The sequence below is a fragment of the Chiroxiphia lanceolata genome, chromosome 5, assembly GCF_009829145.1.
Source record: "Chiroxiphia lanceolata isolate bChiLan1 chromosome 5, bChiLan1.pri, whole genome shotgun sequence".
Classification (NCBI taxonomy): domain Eukaryota; kingdom Metazoa; phylum Chordata; class Aves; order Passeriformes; family Pipridae; genus Chiroxiphia; species Chiroxiphia lanceolata.
The window spans coordinates 13,990,615-14,006,776 of NC_045641.1; the positions used below are offsets into that span (position 1 = coordinate 13,990,615).

Below are 16,162 nucleotides of genomic sequence, written 5' to 3' on the forward strand. Positions count from 1 at the left end.
GGATATAACCTCTGTGTATGGGTACATGTTTCAGTAGTTTGTTGAAAATTGGACTGATTTGGACAGGCCAGATAAATTTAAATAAGTGTGTATTATATGTGCAAGAATTTCTGAGGGAAAAGGATAAAAAAATTGCTTTGCAGATGTTTTACATCTGTATGTTGCATTTGCATCTGCACATGAAAAATGAAGTGGAAAATCAGTTTGAAGAGTGAGACCTCAATGATTGTGATCTATGGTGGTGCAAATGGAAAGAGGTAGAGAGTTCTGTCTCCTGTATGGGGCAGATGATGTTAACCATCTTTAGACCATAGACAAAGATGCAATGGGGGGGAATGTGTAGTACCCTTAGGAATGAGGTTGGAGAGTCTGTATCCAGTTGTGGCCAGTGCAGGCTGTGTATGCCATGGTACCTAATGCAAGTGGCAACTCCCTCAAATGGATAGGAAATAATTGTCTTACTCTCAGAGCGACCTTATCTTTCTCATTTACTAATGAGAGGGACCTGGAAAAACTGTACCAGGAGGCAGCAGAATATGGTGATGTATTTGTCGTGTGCTCATATGCAGACAGAACAGTTCAGATTATTTCATGATGTACCGAGAGCCTGCTTGAAGACTTGGTATTCTAACATCACTGTATGGCAGAGCACACTTCAGTATTCAGTTTTTAAAAGTCTGAAAATGCTAAACTGTGATCCCTTCGTGGTAGCTGTTCAAAGCTGGCTGCTGACTCCCCAGATCTGGACTGGCAGCAGGATAATGTGGGCTGCAACTTGCCAGTTCTGACCAGCCCGCTCAGATTCAGCCGCTTCACTGATGCCTCCTAAGCACTTTGACATTCCTGATTCCATACAATACTTAGTTTGTAAAGCAAATTAGCTTCCCCTAGGGAAGAGGTTGTGTCATCTTCTCAGTATAGCTGGTGTCTTGCATATCATAGGTGCTGCTGGAATCTAATAATAATTAAATGTGACACTTCAGGGGATCAACACAGCATGAAACACACTACGTGGGAGCTTGTTACAAATAAGTGCATCAGTTTAACTCTCAGCTAGAGCTGCCATAAATTGGTGAGCACAGATGTCTGATCTGTCTGACTGTGTGGCTTTAGTTAACAGTACCAGCTACAATTAGACACTAATTGCGCATTCACTGTTTATGAAAAAGTATCTCCATCTCATTAAACTTTATATTCATATTGTTGTCCTCTGGGAACAACTCATTATGCTGCTCTGGATTTCCCACTGCTCTGATGAGAAGCAGCAATCAGTAGGGGTCACAGTGGAAATTAATAGTCCAGAAAGAGCAGGTCCAGCAGACACAAAAGGGCATAAAGCAAATAATGTGATCTAAAGATCTGTTGTCCTGTTAATTGCTCTACCCAAGGAGAGATAAGCTTCTTGCCAGTGGTTCAGTATGGGGTAACCCAGCTGTGAGAATCCCTGCTACGTAAAGAAATACACCTTGCACTGAGTTAGGAACCTTAGAACCTTAGTAAAGCAAACATTTAAATCGGTGCAGACCATCCACTATTTACCTCACAGGTATAACGGAAAAACGGAAATGAAGAGGAAAAGCTCTGAGCTCTCCTGGCAGGGCACAGGAGGTGAACAGGAAGGGGATGTTGATGAGGACCTAGCACAGAACTGTGTTCTCCCCATCTGAATAGTAAAGAAAGACACAGATGTAGTCCAAATGCATAGTTTTACTCTGTAAACTGTGAACAGCTCAAGATAGGCCATATGGAAAGATCAGTCTTTTCCCTGGAGGCACAATTCATGTTGCAGTTCGCAGTGATGGTTACCTGTTCACAGATGTGTAATTGGTTTCTTTTTATCTTTTGAGTATTTGTGATCTTTGTGATGATTTTGGAATTGCACTTGTGAAGTGAGAACATGCAGCAAGCAGTAATACCTCCACACAGCTTCAGTGCATCAGTTTGTTTGCTGCTGGGTACTTTATTCTTACCCAACTAACACTGAGTACACTTATATCCATGCAGCTCTAATGATCTATGTGTTGGAAGGAACACGTCCAGAATGCATTTACCAAGTTGATGCAGCTGATCCTGAAAATGCGAAACTCAAAGTAAGTTCTATTAAAGAAAAAAGCCAAACAGAGATTATATAATCCACTGTATCTGAAAAGCTAATTACCGATATCTTTCAACAACTTCCTTCCTTATCAGGAACACAGGAAAAGGTTTAGTCAGGAAAAAAGAAGTATTTTCAATACTAAAGTTAGAAAACCCAGCCTTAATATTTGGCACAAGTTGTATTTTGAGTTCTTAACCTTCCAAAATTAGGTGATATTGAAGGCAGAGTTTGACAGAGAGGCAGTAGAAATTGTGACTCTTTAAAAAAAAAAGGCTTGCAAAACATTTCTTGTAGATGAGAGTGACTAAAAGTAAATAAGATTTTTAACCTTCTGTATCAAAATGTAAATTCTTTTAAATGAGACTGTAAGGAAATCACTTACCAGGCAACTGAATCTCAGGTTTTTGACAATGCCAGGGCAAACTGTGACCTTCAGTTACAAAAATGTGTTAGCTGATCTGAAAATACTCTCAGTATCAGAAAAAAATCTGGAAAGTGATAAGTTTGTTTGCAGACAGGGAAAAAGTAACTGCACTTACCTAAGAATTGTGTTGTATCTTTGGTCTATTGGCTTTGGCTTACAAAGCCAATAAGTACAGCACATTCAAGAACTGAACCCCGAGATGCTACTTCAATGTGTAGCATTATTCAAGAAAGCAATTAGCTTGAAGTCCATCCTCAGGCTTTGCCCAGTCAAAGTTCCAAACCCAAGCTGGCGAGAAGAGAAGCAGAGCTGTGGGAGTTTAGCTCTGCTTTGTGTCTAAAAGCAACGGCAGTAAGTTCCACAAGCTGACACATCTCAGGCTTAAGAAGGTGCAAATAGAGAAATGCTGTTACATCCTCGGACAGATCTGCTCAGTGGATTTTGCAGGGTACTTGCATGGTGCATGACTCTCTGTTGTTGCATACTTCAGATTGTATGGGTATTATTAACACCTGCACTAGTAAAGGAAATGTCCATGGGGGCTACTAGTGCTGGCTTGGCATGTGAAGGTAGCGGGCAGGATGTGATGGGAATGCCCGCCACATAGCCGCAGGGAGTAGGGTGCTGCCTTTCTCCCTACTGTGTATGGTGTTGGGGTGTTCTGCTCCCTCCCACACCCATTGGTGTTGTGCAATGCACTAAGTGGCTGCTGTTATGTCCCACATCTGTTAGCACTGGGCTGTTGTGAACACCCTCCAGCCTCACCCCCTTACGTACTCTGTGAAAGGCCACTCTCCTCTCCTTGCCTTCTCCCATCATCTGGATCCCCAAATGTCATTGCCTCTTCCATAGCATCTATGTCCCACAAACCCAGCCTTGCCCCTTCTCTCTGTCCTTCTTTGTGCATGCACTCTGCTGCCACCACAAAGCTGATTATCTCCTGCGGTGCTGTGGCCTGGATGGCTGCCCTCTCTGTGAAATTCTAATTGCAGACTTGGAGTTCCCAGAGGTAGAGAGCAGTGTGACCTTTGATGTAGTTTGGTGTCTGTGACTCTTCACTGGCTGTAAGCAAACCACTTACAACCAAGTTCGAGCTGTTCAGGTGTGATGATCAGGGCCTGTGCAATCTGTGTGTCAGAATTTCATTGTGCAGTTTGAGGCAAATGCTGTACTGTAACTTGGCCTGTTCTACAAGGCGAGGAATGAATGGAGGGATGTTTAAATATACAAAGACTAATTCCTTACTCTCTTCATTTCAGTATTCACTGCTCCCTACGACAGTGCCGTTCTTGATCACGGAAAGTGGAGCCATTTTCTCCACAAAAGAATTTGATTATGAGAAAGATCCACATTGGTGAGAATGTATTTTATTCACCATGAACCTATTAGCTTACAGTAATCAGAGAAATGTTTTCCTACATAGCCACAAAACAATTCTTTTTTTCTTTTCTTATTTTACAGTTACTTTTTAAATGTAACAGTGACAGATCTGGATGGACTCAACTCAACTAAAACAGTAAATATAAATATAATTAACATCAATGATGAAAGTCCTTACTTTACCACGTGAGTGAAAATTTTCCACTGCACTCCAAATGTAGATGTTTTCCCAGGTTTACTGTTTTGGCATCAATGAGACCATGTAACATAAGGGCAAATAAATATAACAACAAAATATAACTGAAAAAAGTATTTTAATTTAGTTATGATTCCTGTTCTTACACTGGAAAGCTTTGTCCTAATTTCCCTCTTTTATTCTTATATATATTCTTAGTAGTTTAGAGTTTTCCAGGCTCTACCTTCATGCTAAGAAAAGTCAAACAAGCTTGTTGTACTTTTTAGAATTTAGAGAGATTATAGGTATGCAAAGACCTTTGGACAAGTTCAGACAAGGAGATTAATTTCAACCTGTGTGAATACAATCATCTAGAATTTACCCTTTATGCAGGTGTGCATTTCACCATAATGATGTTTATTCATGCAGAAATGTCTAGACATAAAAAAGGTCTCCCTTTTGATCTGTCTTCCTCTTCTTCCCAGACACACTTGTAAACAATCCCAGCGATTTTTTGAAACATAGTTGTCTCTTACTGTGTCATAAGCAGGAAATTGTGTCATAACACACAAGTCAGAAATAGCTTTGAAGACTAATGGAGTTTTAGTTGGAATCAGGAATATTGTTGAAAATTCGGAAAAATGGGAAAGAAAATGCATTTGCCACAAGCAGGCTATTTTGTGGTGGAAAGCATGATGGACGGTTGTTTCTGAAGCAGGAGTTTGACAATTATTGCAGTCCATCTGACTCTGTTGTTGATTAATCTTTGTCGCTTGCATGAGACACTAATGGGATTCAAGATATTCTTTTTATGTCTCCTGATTCTGAGACTCTACAAGGCCCTGCTGAGAATATTTATGATGGCTGCTCTCCTGCCATCTGTGCAAAGGTTAAGACAGGATAGCACCTGGGGCCATGCCAAGAGGTTCCAGCCACTTGTTTGGAACAATCTTCTGGGTGTTTTGTGAAGCCAGAACATGTCAGCAGCATGCTGAGGCCATGTACTTTCTGATACTGTAATAATTAGTGCTGGGATGGGAGCTGGGGAAACTTCATGAGTTAGCAAACCTCCTTTATTTACCCCAATCAAAGCTGTCAAGAACAGAGTTTCAAAAGGTCTTTTTAGTTGTTCCCACAGTATATGCAAGCACATCTGGTTTTGGTGTTCACAGCGCTCCGTTGGCATTCAGCCTTTTGAGATTCTGGCTGTTAAAATCTATGGAAAACTTGTGGAGTTGGGAAAACAAAGGAGAAGACAAGAAAACAAACATATGCTCCCTTTGCAATTACATTGCAGTGTCTGAAAGGTCTGCTTGAACCATCCTGTAGAAAGCCACTGGCAGGTGGCAGACAGATGGACTATAGGACACATCCCAGATACAGCTGTGTAGGAAGTGGCCCCCACTCCTTCCCAGTTGTACTGGTACTTGGTGCTATGGGGGTGTGCTCAATAATGTCCCACTTCTTCCTGAAAGATCTAGTGGGGACCAGCACAGGGTGCAGGAAGGTTGGTAGGGAAAGTGGAGCTGTGGTGACTTTGCTGTTCACAGAGAGGCTAGACTTGTGGTTCCAGTGGGTCTAGGGAGTTCCTACTTTGAACCAAAACCAGTTAGAGCTGTGCCTCTTATATCCTTCAGGCATTGGGGTGGCATTTTTGGTACAAGTGAAGGACATCTGTTACTGTTTTTTTCTGAGTGACTCTGGAAGCAACAGGAGAACAAGGAAGGAAGACATCCAATGCCAAGAGTGAGATAGAAGCTTCATAAACACACTGATACCACAGCCTTCATAAACTCCTTGTTTACTTCTGGCTGTAAGTTAGGTGTTTTTACCAGGAAAATCCTATGTGATTTCTCTCTTGTATGCTTGCCTCTTTTCATATGATCTGGTAGAACAGCTGAAGATAATGTGTCTTCTTAACCAATTTAAAATTGCAAGTGAAGACCTGGAAATGTGGGATCTTCTGTTCTGTAGTTCTCTGCTCCAATTGCTAAGTGCCACATGATGTGTATTTTCAGAGAATAATGAAGGGCTCATGCTTTCCTGTACTGGGAACTATAGACTAGTCAATTAGTTAAGTGGTGGCACAGAAAGTTTAAAATGTGCAAAAGGGATTTAGTATTGAAACACACTACTAATGCTTTGCTGAACTCTTGAGTTCAACTCACTTTGAGTTCTAGAAGCAGGAGATACCTGTGTGTTTGCGTGTGTTTCAGTAGTATAAATCAGCCTTCAGAAATTCCTTGCTCAATGTTTTTGTCCTGGCCCATGCCTCTTTTTGCATGTGGTTCAAGTTGCCTACCTGAGTACCCATGTGGACATGCAACTGCAACCACTGTAAGCAATCCTGCACGTACCTGCCACATATATCTGAGCTATAAAACTCAATTAATGGAAAATTTGGGAGCACTGGCATACCAAACAGCAGCAGTAAAAAAACGTTTTCTTTATGTAAAATGCATCAGACAGATGTTGTTGGGAGTTTGAGGCACATTCATCTGTCGAGCACCCAAAGGAGTTCTCCTCCCTGACTCTGCCTACTGCAGGGACAACTCAGCTTTTCTGTAATACTGTTGTCCCCCAGAAACCTCCAGCATTTATTCCAAAAGATGATTAACTACATTAAACTTATTCTATTTTTGTTTTTCTCTTGCAAAATGAAGGAATTAAAGCAAGTGGCTTTACAAGCTGGTGGGTCTGTAGGGAGATGGACAGCATGACTTAGCGGTCCCTCCCATCTTCAGCTTCCATGATTCTGTGAAAGTCAAACTGTTTTTACTGTGGAAAAGTTGCAGAGGAAGAACACTTATTTGTGTGGCTGTGTCATGCTTTACGAACACAGGAACACATGCCAGTTCAGCTACTGCTACATGTCCAGCTGGCAGACATTTACCCTGACACGAAAATACCATCTCTGAGCCCCGTATGGCCATGGCTCAGCTCCTACAATTGGCTGCTCAGAGAAGTCTGTAATCAGTCGCCCTTGTAAACACAGTGTGTGCTTTGCTGAATTTTGTTTTATCTTGTAGAAAACAAAGAATCTATAGAATTCCAGAGGAACAAAGCCCAGGCACCATTGTTGCCAACATAACAGCTAAAGATCCAGATGATGAAGGCTCTCCCAGCAGACTTTTCTACAGCATCCAGTCTTCTGACCGATATTTCTCCATAAATCCATGTAAGACAAACAAAAATGTGCCTTCTGATGTCCGAAAGAAAAAAAAAAGAGAGTGGCTACTTTGGAGAAAATGTTTTTGCCTTGGTTTTAAATTGACTTACTTTATTTTGAGGCTTCCCATATCAATAATGAATGCTCAGTCCCTTATTAGGGTCAAAGTCTTTTGTCACCTGACCAAGACTCAGTGACATATCTTGAAGAAAGTAGACCAAAGGTGACTTCTTGACAAATATTGACTTGTGGCTGCAGGGTAATGGTCCCTTGGGTGGAAGTCAGATTAGATGACTTCTTTTTAATCTCTGAGAGCTGCAGTGACCCTTCTGGGGCTCTTGAAACAGCTGCACATAGTTGTACAATAATGTCCTCTCTCCTGTCTGAAATCCTCTCCAGCATTGAGGTGCATAGCAAATCTACACCTCAGGTTCATTGCTCCATTCATGACCCTCCTCAGGTAAGGCCATCCAAAAGAATCCTCTCTCTTACAGTGGTCCTACCTCCTTCATGCTCTCTGGGGTCCATATATCTGTTCCCCAGAGGTTTTTGCTCCAGGGCTGGAATTCATGGACTGCTTTGCTCCTTGTCTGCTATTGCTTTAGAACTGCTTATCACAGTTGTAAGAGGTGCCACACAACACAGTGCTGTGGGGGATCAGGGAGATCCTTAAATGCTTTGGATTCCCTATGCCCTTTGGCTGTATATTGTCACCCTCTCCCTCAATTACACTCCAAAAGGCAGAAGACATATACGCTGTTCTTTTACCTTTGTGCTCTGGGAATAGTACTGCTGTGCCATAAAAACATTCTATTTTTGAACAGAGGCTAACAGAAGTGAAAAAAATATTAAGTGAATGGCTGACCAGAGCACTTGACACAGTCTGTCACAGCTAAGAGCAGCTCTGTTGATGTGTGAGTAGATTTGGAGGTGCTGAAGGATGCTTGAATGATAACAGTAGAAAGTGAAGCAGTCTTACTTGCTAGAGAGCAAGGACAGCACAGGCATTAGCAGCTCATTCTCCTCGATGCTCTGTGAATGCACTCAACTCTGACTTGCAATAACAACTTGAGAGTAAGGGAAGCCTAACTGCTTTACAAATGCTCTGCTGAGGCCTCCCAGGCCTCTATTTGAGCAGTAGGTATGTGGCCATTATGGATGTTCAGAACAGAATGTTCTGAACAGTTTTGTATCACTAAAAAACCCTAAACCAGACATGATTTGTACAGAATAGAAGACTTTCTGTTCTGCTACCTGTCTGCTGAGCTGCCCTATCCTCTTGCATGTACACCATGACCATTTGTTATTTCCCCCCATGGTGAATGTCCAACTTCTGTCTGCTTTCTACCCAGCGACTGGAGTGCTGCAGGTGACCGGCAGAATTGACCGTGATTCCCTTCCACTGCAGCTCCATCCCAACATCTCACTGATAGTCCAGGTGGAGGACAGTCCCAGCAATGGTCATGCCAGTAAAATGGAGATCACAATCATTATTGATGATATCAATGACAACCCGCCAGAATGCAGTCCTTCTGCCTTCAGGTATTGAGAGTCTTACTGCCTTGGTGCTGCCTTTCTGCCCCAGACCAGTGTGCAGTCCAGGGCATGTCAGTTGGGCTCCCCAGATCTACAGCTAGAAGTTCCAAGGGACATTAATCATTAGCCTGCCCATTGTACAGGGCTGTTGTCCGTCACGACATATGGATCAGATTCCGGGTTGCTTCATCTATTGTTGTATTTAGATCTAGGATTTCACTTAGAAAATAAAGCAATGTTTTGGCAAATAGTATATGAAGAGTTCAAAAGAAGAAATATAAGTTGCTCTGATGGGAAACATGTTTGCTTTAAACAGGAAAGAAGTAAATGAAAATACGGCTCCTGGGACATTTGTCATTGATCTTAGAAACTACTGTAAAGATATTGATGTTGATCCATCAAACAATCAATTTAATTTCACTGGATTATCTGGTTTTGGAAGCAATAACTTCATTCTGGATTCCACTGTGTCTGGAAGACTTGTGGTCAGTCATTTTTGGCTTTATATTAGATTATCCCATTTCAGAAGGCAACTTATGAAATATTATAAGGGTTTTTTTAATTCATTGTCTGTACAAGAAAAAAAATAATTACTGTAATCCATTTCACAGCTGGTATAATATGGAGAATGACTGTTTCAACTGGATGTGAACTACATACCCTTTGATTGGGTGCTTTCTAAGGATTCTACAGAATTTAGTGAACAGAGACTGTTTTCTCCAGTTTTAAATAAATGTGATAGATATGATTAAAAAAAATACCCTTTTTTAGGAAGTGTGAAGCACCAATTTTGACATGGATAAACAGAAATCTGATGCCATTTCATACCCATTTACTCGTGACAGACTGTAGAAGAACCTTGCTATTCAGAATGAAGAATTTAAATACTTTAGAAATCCCACACTCAGTGATGACTTCCCAGCTTCATTGGTCAGAATTATAAAACCACTCTGAGTGGCAAATTTTCCCAAAAGTGTGGTGGGTTTTGCACTTGTGTGATTTTGTATGTCAAGATATGTGTTCCTTATGCTGATAGATGCTGGCAAACTAGCATTGGCCAGAAACTCCACTAGTTCCTGGACATGTGCAATAGTGGTTGTTTTATTGCTTCAAAAAAGAACCATGGGCAACTACAGAAAAAGGGAAGCAAGAAAAAACAGGCATTCTGTCTAAAAGACAAGAGTGCTATGGAGCAGTAAAATGATTTTGTATGACTTACTTTAATTTTGGATCTGAGATATTCTTACCAATAGGTACTGCCCTTAGTTGCTTTACCTACCAAAATAGAAAGCATTTTCCTTGCTGCACAGGATATGATTGTTGTCAGCCCTTTGATCATTGTGGATGTGTAATGTAACAGGCTATCTGAAGTGACCTGTTCCTCCAGGAGTTTCCCTGTAGACTATGATGAACAGTGGATGCCTGTGTGTGTTAGTCCTACTGCCCCAAAGTTTATGAGGCTCCTATAGCAAGATAGAGAGTTCAGGAGATTAGGATTTGAATTCATGTGAGCCACCACTTAGTAACAACTTGGTGCCTGGATAAACATTTGTGGCTGGACTTGATACCTTTAGTAAATGTCTGCAGGCATGAGCTCAAGGAGAAACTACTGTTGTTTAGCAATCACAGATTCTTGTTGAGCCAACAAAGGGCAGAGTAAATAACCAGCTCATTACACATGCTTCGAATTGATTAGGTAAAAGGTTAAGACCTTATGATCCAAATGATAAAACTTCCTGCACTTATGGGAAAGAAATTTTGTTGGCAGAAGAGAAGAGTTTTGAATTTCCAAGAGATAACAGAGCATGAATGTGTAGAAAAAAGCCTGGAATTCAATCCTGCAATTGATTAATAGCCTGTATTATTCCTGTAGAACAATTCTATATGTCCAAGAGGGAGACCATACTTACAGAATGCTGAAAAAAGTAATTGCCATCCTGTGTACTGTGACTTCCCACAAGGAAGCATAAATACAATTGTGTTTCTTTTTAATTTAGATGACTGGAACTATTGATTTAGAGAGCCCAGCTAATCCAGGAATTGAAGTTTATACTTTGACTGTCAGGGTGCAAGATATTGCCCATCCTAACTACTCAAGCAAGTATCCCTTTTAAATTGTTTTTGATAGTTTTCTGTGCTGTAACAGCATGGAGAGAGGGATACCATACGTATTTTGAATATATGCATGAGAAAATTTCACAGCCATACTTAACTCTGATTTAATCTTGTTATATTTCCAGATATCATCTACATTTACATCAGGATAAAGCCAGTGAATGAATTTTTTCCAGTCTTCAGTACTTTATCTTACATATTTAATGTTTCAGAAATTACTAAAGGTACAGTAACACCTACATTATGGAAATAATGTTGTCATGTTGGTAAGTACCTCTTAGCTCTACATGAATTTTCATATATTTAAATGAGGTGAATGGTTCAAAGTTCCAGTTCAACCAGGGTCTCACCATACAACCACCTACTACCCTTAAATAGACTAAACTGGCGAAAACTCCAATTGTACAGATGGAAGCTGAGACACAGACAAATTCAGCAATTGCACAAGAAATCTGTCACAGTGCCAGGAAATGAACTCAGATGTCTTTCTGCTCTTGCTAAATTAGCCCTATGGAAGGAGTGTGATGATGCAAAGAAACCATTACAGACTGACACAGACAAGGGAGGACTCCCTTGGCCTAGCCACGGTGCACTTCTGCTGTGGTTCTCTACAGACTCTTTGTGTTTTGGTATTTACTGCTGACAGGTGAGCCCATGCACAGGGGAGCCATAGCACAGTGTAGTGAACTAGTGCTTCTCACACCATTGCTTTAATTTTTTTGGGTGAAAAACTCTAAACCAAATCTTCAGTTTTATCAAGTTTTTGTAGGACCAAGTACTCTGTACCTCCTGTTCCTTAAAATGGTAATGAAATATGGATTTTCTGTCTCTCAGTTGGATCCAGCATTGGAAGAGTGCATGCCACAGATGAGGACTGGCCACCCACTGTCATCACTTATTCCATTGTAGCTGGAGGAGGCACCAGGGATTACACAAATATCTTCTGGATCAGCACAACCAAAGGAGATGTGAGGATTTTAGCTAGATTAGACTATGAAACAACTCAGAAACACGTTTTCATAGTACAGGCCTCAGACCAAGAAAAGTTTACAACAGCATCAGTGAGTAAATCCACTCTACTTCTTCCACTCTACCTACATTTTTCTCTTTTCTTCCTGGCAAGAACAGTAAGACATTGGGCAAAGCACTTTGGTCTGTGAAGGGCAAGTTGAACCCTGCACAGACTCGTATATTACTCAGATAAAAAGGTTCATTCAGTTCACTCAGTCTTGGTTTATTTCTTACAAAAACAATTAAAGTAATATCTTGATGTTTTTAACTCTGTGGTTTTTGTTTCTCAGTCTTTTTTTCTTATTTTACCTGAGCAGTGAAATTATTTTCTGTGCCCTAAACAATTTAAGTTTTTCTATATGGGTATATATGTGCCAGAAAATAGAAAAATAACAAGGACTTGAGGCCAGGTAGCACAATATAAGAGTAGCCATGCCTAGTGACAAGTCCTTTTTGGAACCGGTGTAGTGTCCCTTGGCCCTCAAACATAATTTAGATTTTATCTGTCATGTTTTTTCACTGCAAGGCATCCAAAGTAATGTGGGAATTGTGTTGCAGCCCATCAGAGTTGTGTTTTCATGGGTGGCACAGAGAGGATGTTCTAAATACCTTGGGGATGGGAGCAGGGCTTGGGCAGCCTCTTGGGTTAATGTCAGAGGGCCCAGCCCAGCACAGCTGTGTCCACATGGCCTATTGGAGTTGAACCCTTACACATGCCTTCCCCTGACTGTGATCTGTTTTTTTCCCTGATGGTGTTATCTGGCAGGATCCAAGGCCATGCCAGGCACCAGTGACAACATTTAACAGCAGGGTTGTGCTCAAATTTGTTTCCCAGACTTATTTTATTCAGAAATAAAAATATAGGTGGTATGCCCACAAAGGTCACTTTATAGTCAGTTCTTTCAAAGCATCCCAGTGTCCTTCACAGACAGACTCCTTGTTACTTCTTTTCACATTTTCTCCCTCATGACTACTTCACATTTGATTTTTGCACATCTCTTGGAGGTGACACAAGTACTAAACTTGCTTTTTATTCCAGCCAAGCACCACCCATAGAGATGCTAGGTGGGAGGTACTTACTCTCTTTATTATCTATAATATTTCTAAGTGATGATTAATGAAAATTCAGCATCAGAAGATTTTAAGTATGAAAAGTTTATCTACTGCCTGACTAGGAAAGAACTTTGGGAAGGGTAGCCTTTTTCTCTCAGCCAGATAATCCCAGCTGACATTAAACACATCTGGTGCTACTCGGGGTGCTCCCAGCCATGCAGAAGGCCATTACCAGCATTTCTCTCTCACTGGGAACAGTCTATAATCATTGTTTCTTCCATGGATCATGCCATGAATTATTGTTAAATATGCTAGGAAGCCTAACTGATGACTGTGAAGCAATTCAAGAGGTTTGAAATGGAGTTTAATGAATATGTCGTTCTAACTATGACACAGTTCAAGTTATTCAAATGGTCATAAAGCTTGAAAATCCCAGTTTTGGAAGATGGTACAGGTCAAGGAACCTGTTCCCAGAAGAGCATTGATCACAAGAAGAATTGAAGCACAAATGACGATAGACATTTCTGGCAGGAACTGGATTGGAAGGGGGGTTCAGTGCTCTTCAGCTGCTGTTGATCAAAAGAATAAAATGGGCAAAGCCAAACCATTTCCGAAGTTAATAAAATTCTGACTCAGCACAGTGGAGCAGCTCCAGCTTGCTATTGCTCTTTTCTTTCAGGTAACTGTGAATGTTTTGGAAGTAAATGATGAAGAACCAGTTTGTTCACCTAATTTCTATTCATTTCAAATCCCAGTCAGCTTAGCTGTTGGGACCAATATTAACGGCTTCAGGATTGAATGTCAAGATCGTGATTCTGATCCCAGGTCTTTCCGTTACTTCATTAATGAAGGTACTGTGTCAGAGTGTGCTAACTGGGAAGGGTGAAAAAATTAGTGAATGCTGATGGTTCACTTAGATTTGTAAACAAAAATCTAACACATTTTATGTGCTGTTTGTCAAGGTGAGCTAGTTGTGATCCACAAGTTCTGCACACCATTATTTTGCTGCTTACCAAAAGAGATGTCTCTCCACAAGCTGGCTACTGGTGCTAGCACCTAGAACAATTCCCTTGCAAGACTGCATTGCTTACCACATGAATTAATTGGCAATTAATTACACAGTTGACACGCACTTTGGAAGAATGAGCTGGAATGATATGCAGTGTCAAATTTCCGTTCCAATCACAGCTGAGCAAATTGTGAGAAATGATGGAGAGTTCTGTTACTCTGTGTATCTCACATCTAGATGCTGGTATACAATTGAAAACAACCATTCAAACTTGCATGTTCTAGGTCCATGCTGTATCCATTAAATCCCCATTTTAACAACCCTTGTTTGAACCTACAGCAGATTGTCCAGGTGCTGTGAGCACCAAAAGCGAGATTCTCTGTCCTACTGCAGCCCCTTGGTGCCAGAGAGGGAGCTCTGCAGCAGTGGTACTAACACATGAACCTATACAATGTCTGTGTTTGGGTTAGTCAATACAGGTCTGCCCACAGGTCCACTTCTGGCAGTACAGATGTGAGCTGTGCCATGTATTTGCCCTCTGAGCCACACAGCAGCCCATGGCTCATTTTGTGGGGTACAATAGACATAGCCTTCAAGGTCATGTCAACTCTAGAGCTTTAGGGGGCAACAAGAACCAAACTAAAGCACATTTGGTGAATTTTTATGACTGATCTCCTGTATGTGTCTGCCCAGAGCCTAAGAGCTGGGACTGTCCTACCTGCAGCCCAACCCATGAGCAGTTCTTCAGCTACACAGACAGAAAGCAGCAGGTGGGGAGCCAGCACCTCTGAGCTCTCCTCCCTGCCCCATGGTGCTGACAAAGCCCTGGAGGCAATTAATGTCCCTGAGTTTTTAGCTCTCTTCTGGGGGACCTTTTCAAAGGCTGTTGCTTCTTGGCAGAGAGAGAAGCCACGGACAGGGGCTGAAGTAACCCTCCAGGGACAACCCAGTAGTAGAATGAGTCACAGTGTAGGGTCTTCACCGCAGCTGGGTGTTGTTGGGTGCTCCCCAGGCTGTAAGGACAGGTCATTCTGGTGACCTCTCATGTGCCCTATGGCTCTGAAGTGTTTCCACAGCCTCCTCTTAGCTGTTTCCCCATAGAGGATCTTATTCTATATTGTAATGCCTTTATGACTGTATTGTTTTAAATTATTTTATATGGTAACAGAAAGATCCAGGAGCCATTCTTGTAACTGACATTTCACCACACCTCATCGCTTGTTCCACACATTTACTTTACTGTGGGATTAATTTTTTGGCATGTTGGTGTTACTTTTTTTGCAGGCAACGAGAACAATCATTTCACTTTTTCACCAAGTGCCGGCTCCAATACATCTCGGCTGATTCTTGCATCGCGGTTTGACTATGAGAGCGGGTTTGACACAAGCTGGATTTACAATCTGCGTGTCTACATAACAGATGACAATTTACTGTCTGGCAGGGACAAAACTACACATTTAATTGAAACTGGAACGGTGACTTTAAGCATCAGAGTTATCCCAAACCCAACTACTGCCATTACCACGACAGTAAGTTCACTGAAATTTATGTCCAGTCCTTTATGGACTAATCTCCACAAAACTGAAGAAAAGAGGGTAAGTGTATGCAAAAGGAAAGCAAAAACCTAGAGTGGGTCCTGGGCAGTGCTGAGCTCTATGCTCTTATGATAAAGCCAAAGGTGCTTGATCTGCTTAGTGCCATGAAGCATTAGTCCCAGGTACAGAGTTGTAACATGTGTTTTGTATTTCAGTTTCTAAAACAAAAAGGGCAAGTGGCCAAAGGACTGGGCACACTGCCATTACCATGCAACTGGAAAGTTAAAGATTTTGGCAGCTTTATTAATAAGGCAAGAGCAGGGATTAACCTTTGCCTGGAACCTTAAAATTACCTCATGCATTTTACACTGCTTTTTTTATTAATATCTCTTTACTTCTCCAGCTGCCTTGCACTTCTCTGTACTTCTTTAGCAGTGGAATACATTAATCTGTGGCTACCAAAGTTGAAAAAGACAACAACAACAACAACAAATCCTCATCACTTGGAGGGATCTTTTTCCCATCACTGTCCTGTAAAACTTGGAGCAGTCTGTCAGGAGCTGAAGCTGTTGTGCACAGCCTCAACATGTCACTGAGGTTTCAGCAGGTTTCAAACAAATCCACAGGGGTGGGATGCATATTTCCCGATCTCCCATC

At 41.4% G+C, this 16,162-nt stretch overlaps 1 protein-coding gene across 2 annotated transcripts in view; it reads left to right on the top strand.

The window, feature by feature from the left end:
* The window catches only part of CDHR3 (cadherin related family member 3), a 36,639-nt gene that overhangs the window by 8,001 nt on the left and 12,476 nt on the right, over positions 1-16,162 (top strand). For both annotated transcript variants that reach the window (XM_032688425.1, XM_032688426.1), the window contains exons 4-14: positions 2,005-2,090; positions 3,782-3,876; positions 3,984-4,088; positions 7,107-7,255; positions 8,599-8,788; positions 9,099-9,267; positions 10,780-10,879; positions 11,023-11,121; positions 11,732-11,958; positions 13,641-13,812; positions 15,255-15,499. In XM_032688425.1, the coding sequence (XP_032544316.1) occupies positions 2,005-2,090; positions 3,782-3,876; positions 3,984-4,088; positions 7,107-7,255; positions 8,599-8,788; positions 9,099-9,267; positions 10,780-10,879; positions 11,023-11,121; positions 11,732-11,958; positions 13,641-13,812; positions 15,255-15,499 (1,637 nt within the window). The remainder of the gene's footprint in view (positions 1-2,004; positions 2,091-3,781; positions 3,877-3,983; positions 4,089-7,106; positions 7,256-8,598; positions 8,789-9,098; positions 9,268-10,779; positions 10,880-11,022; positions 11,122-11,731; positions 11,959-13,640; positions 13,813-15,254; positions 15,500-16,162) is intronic.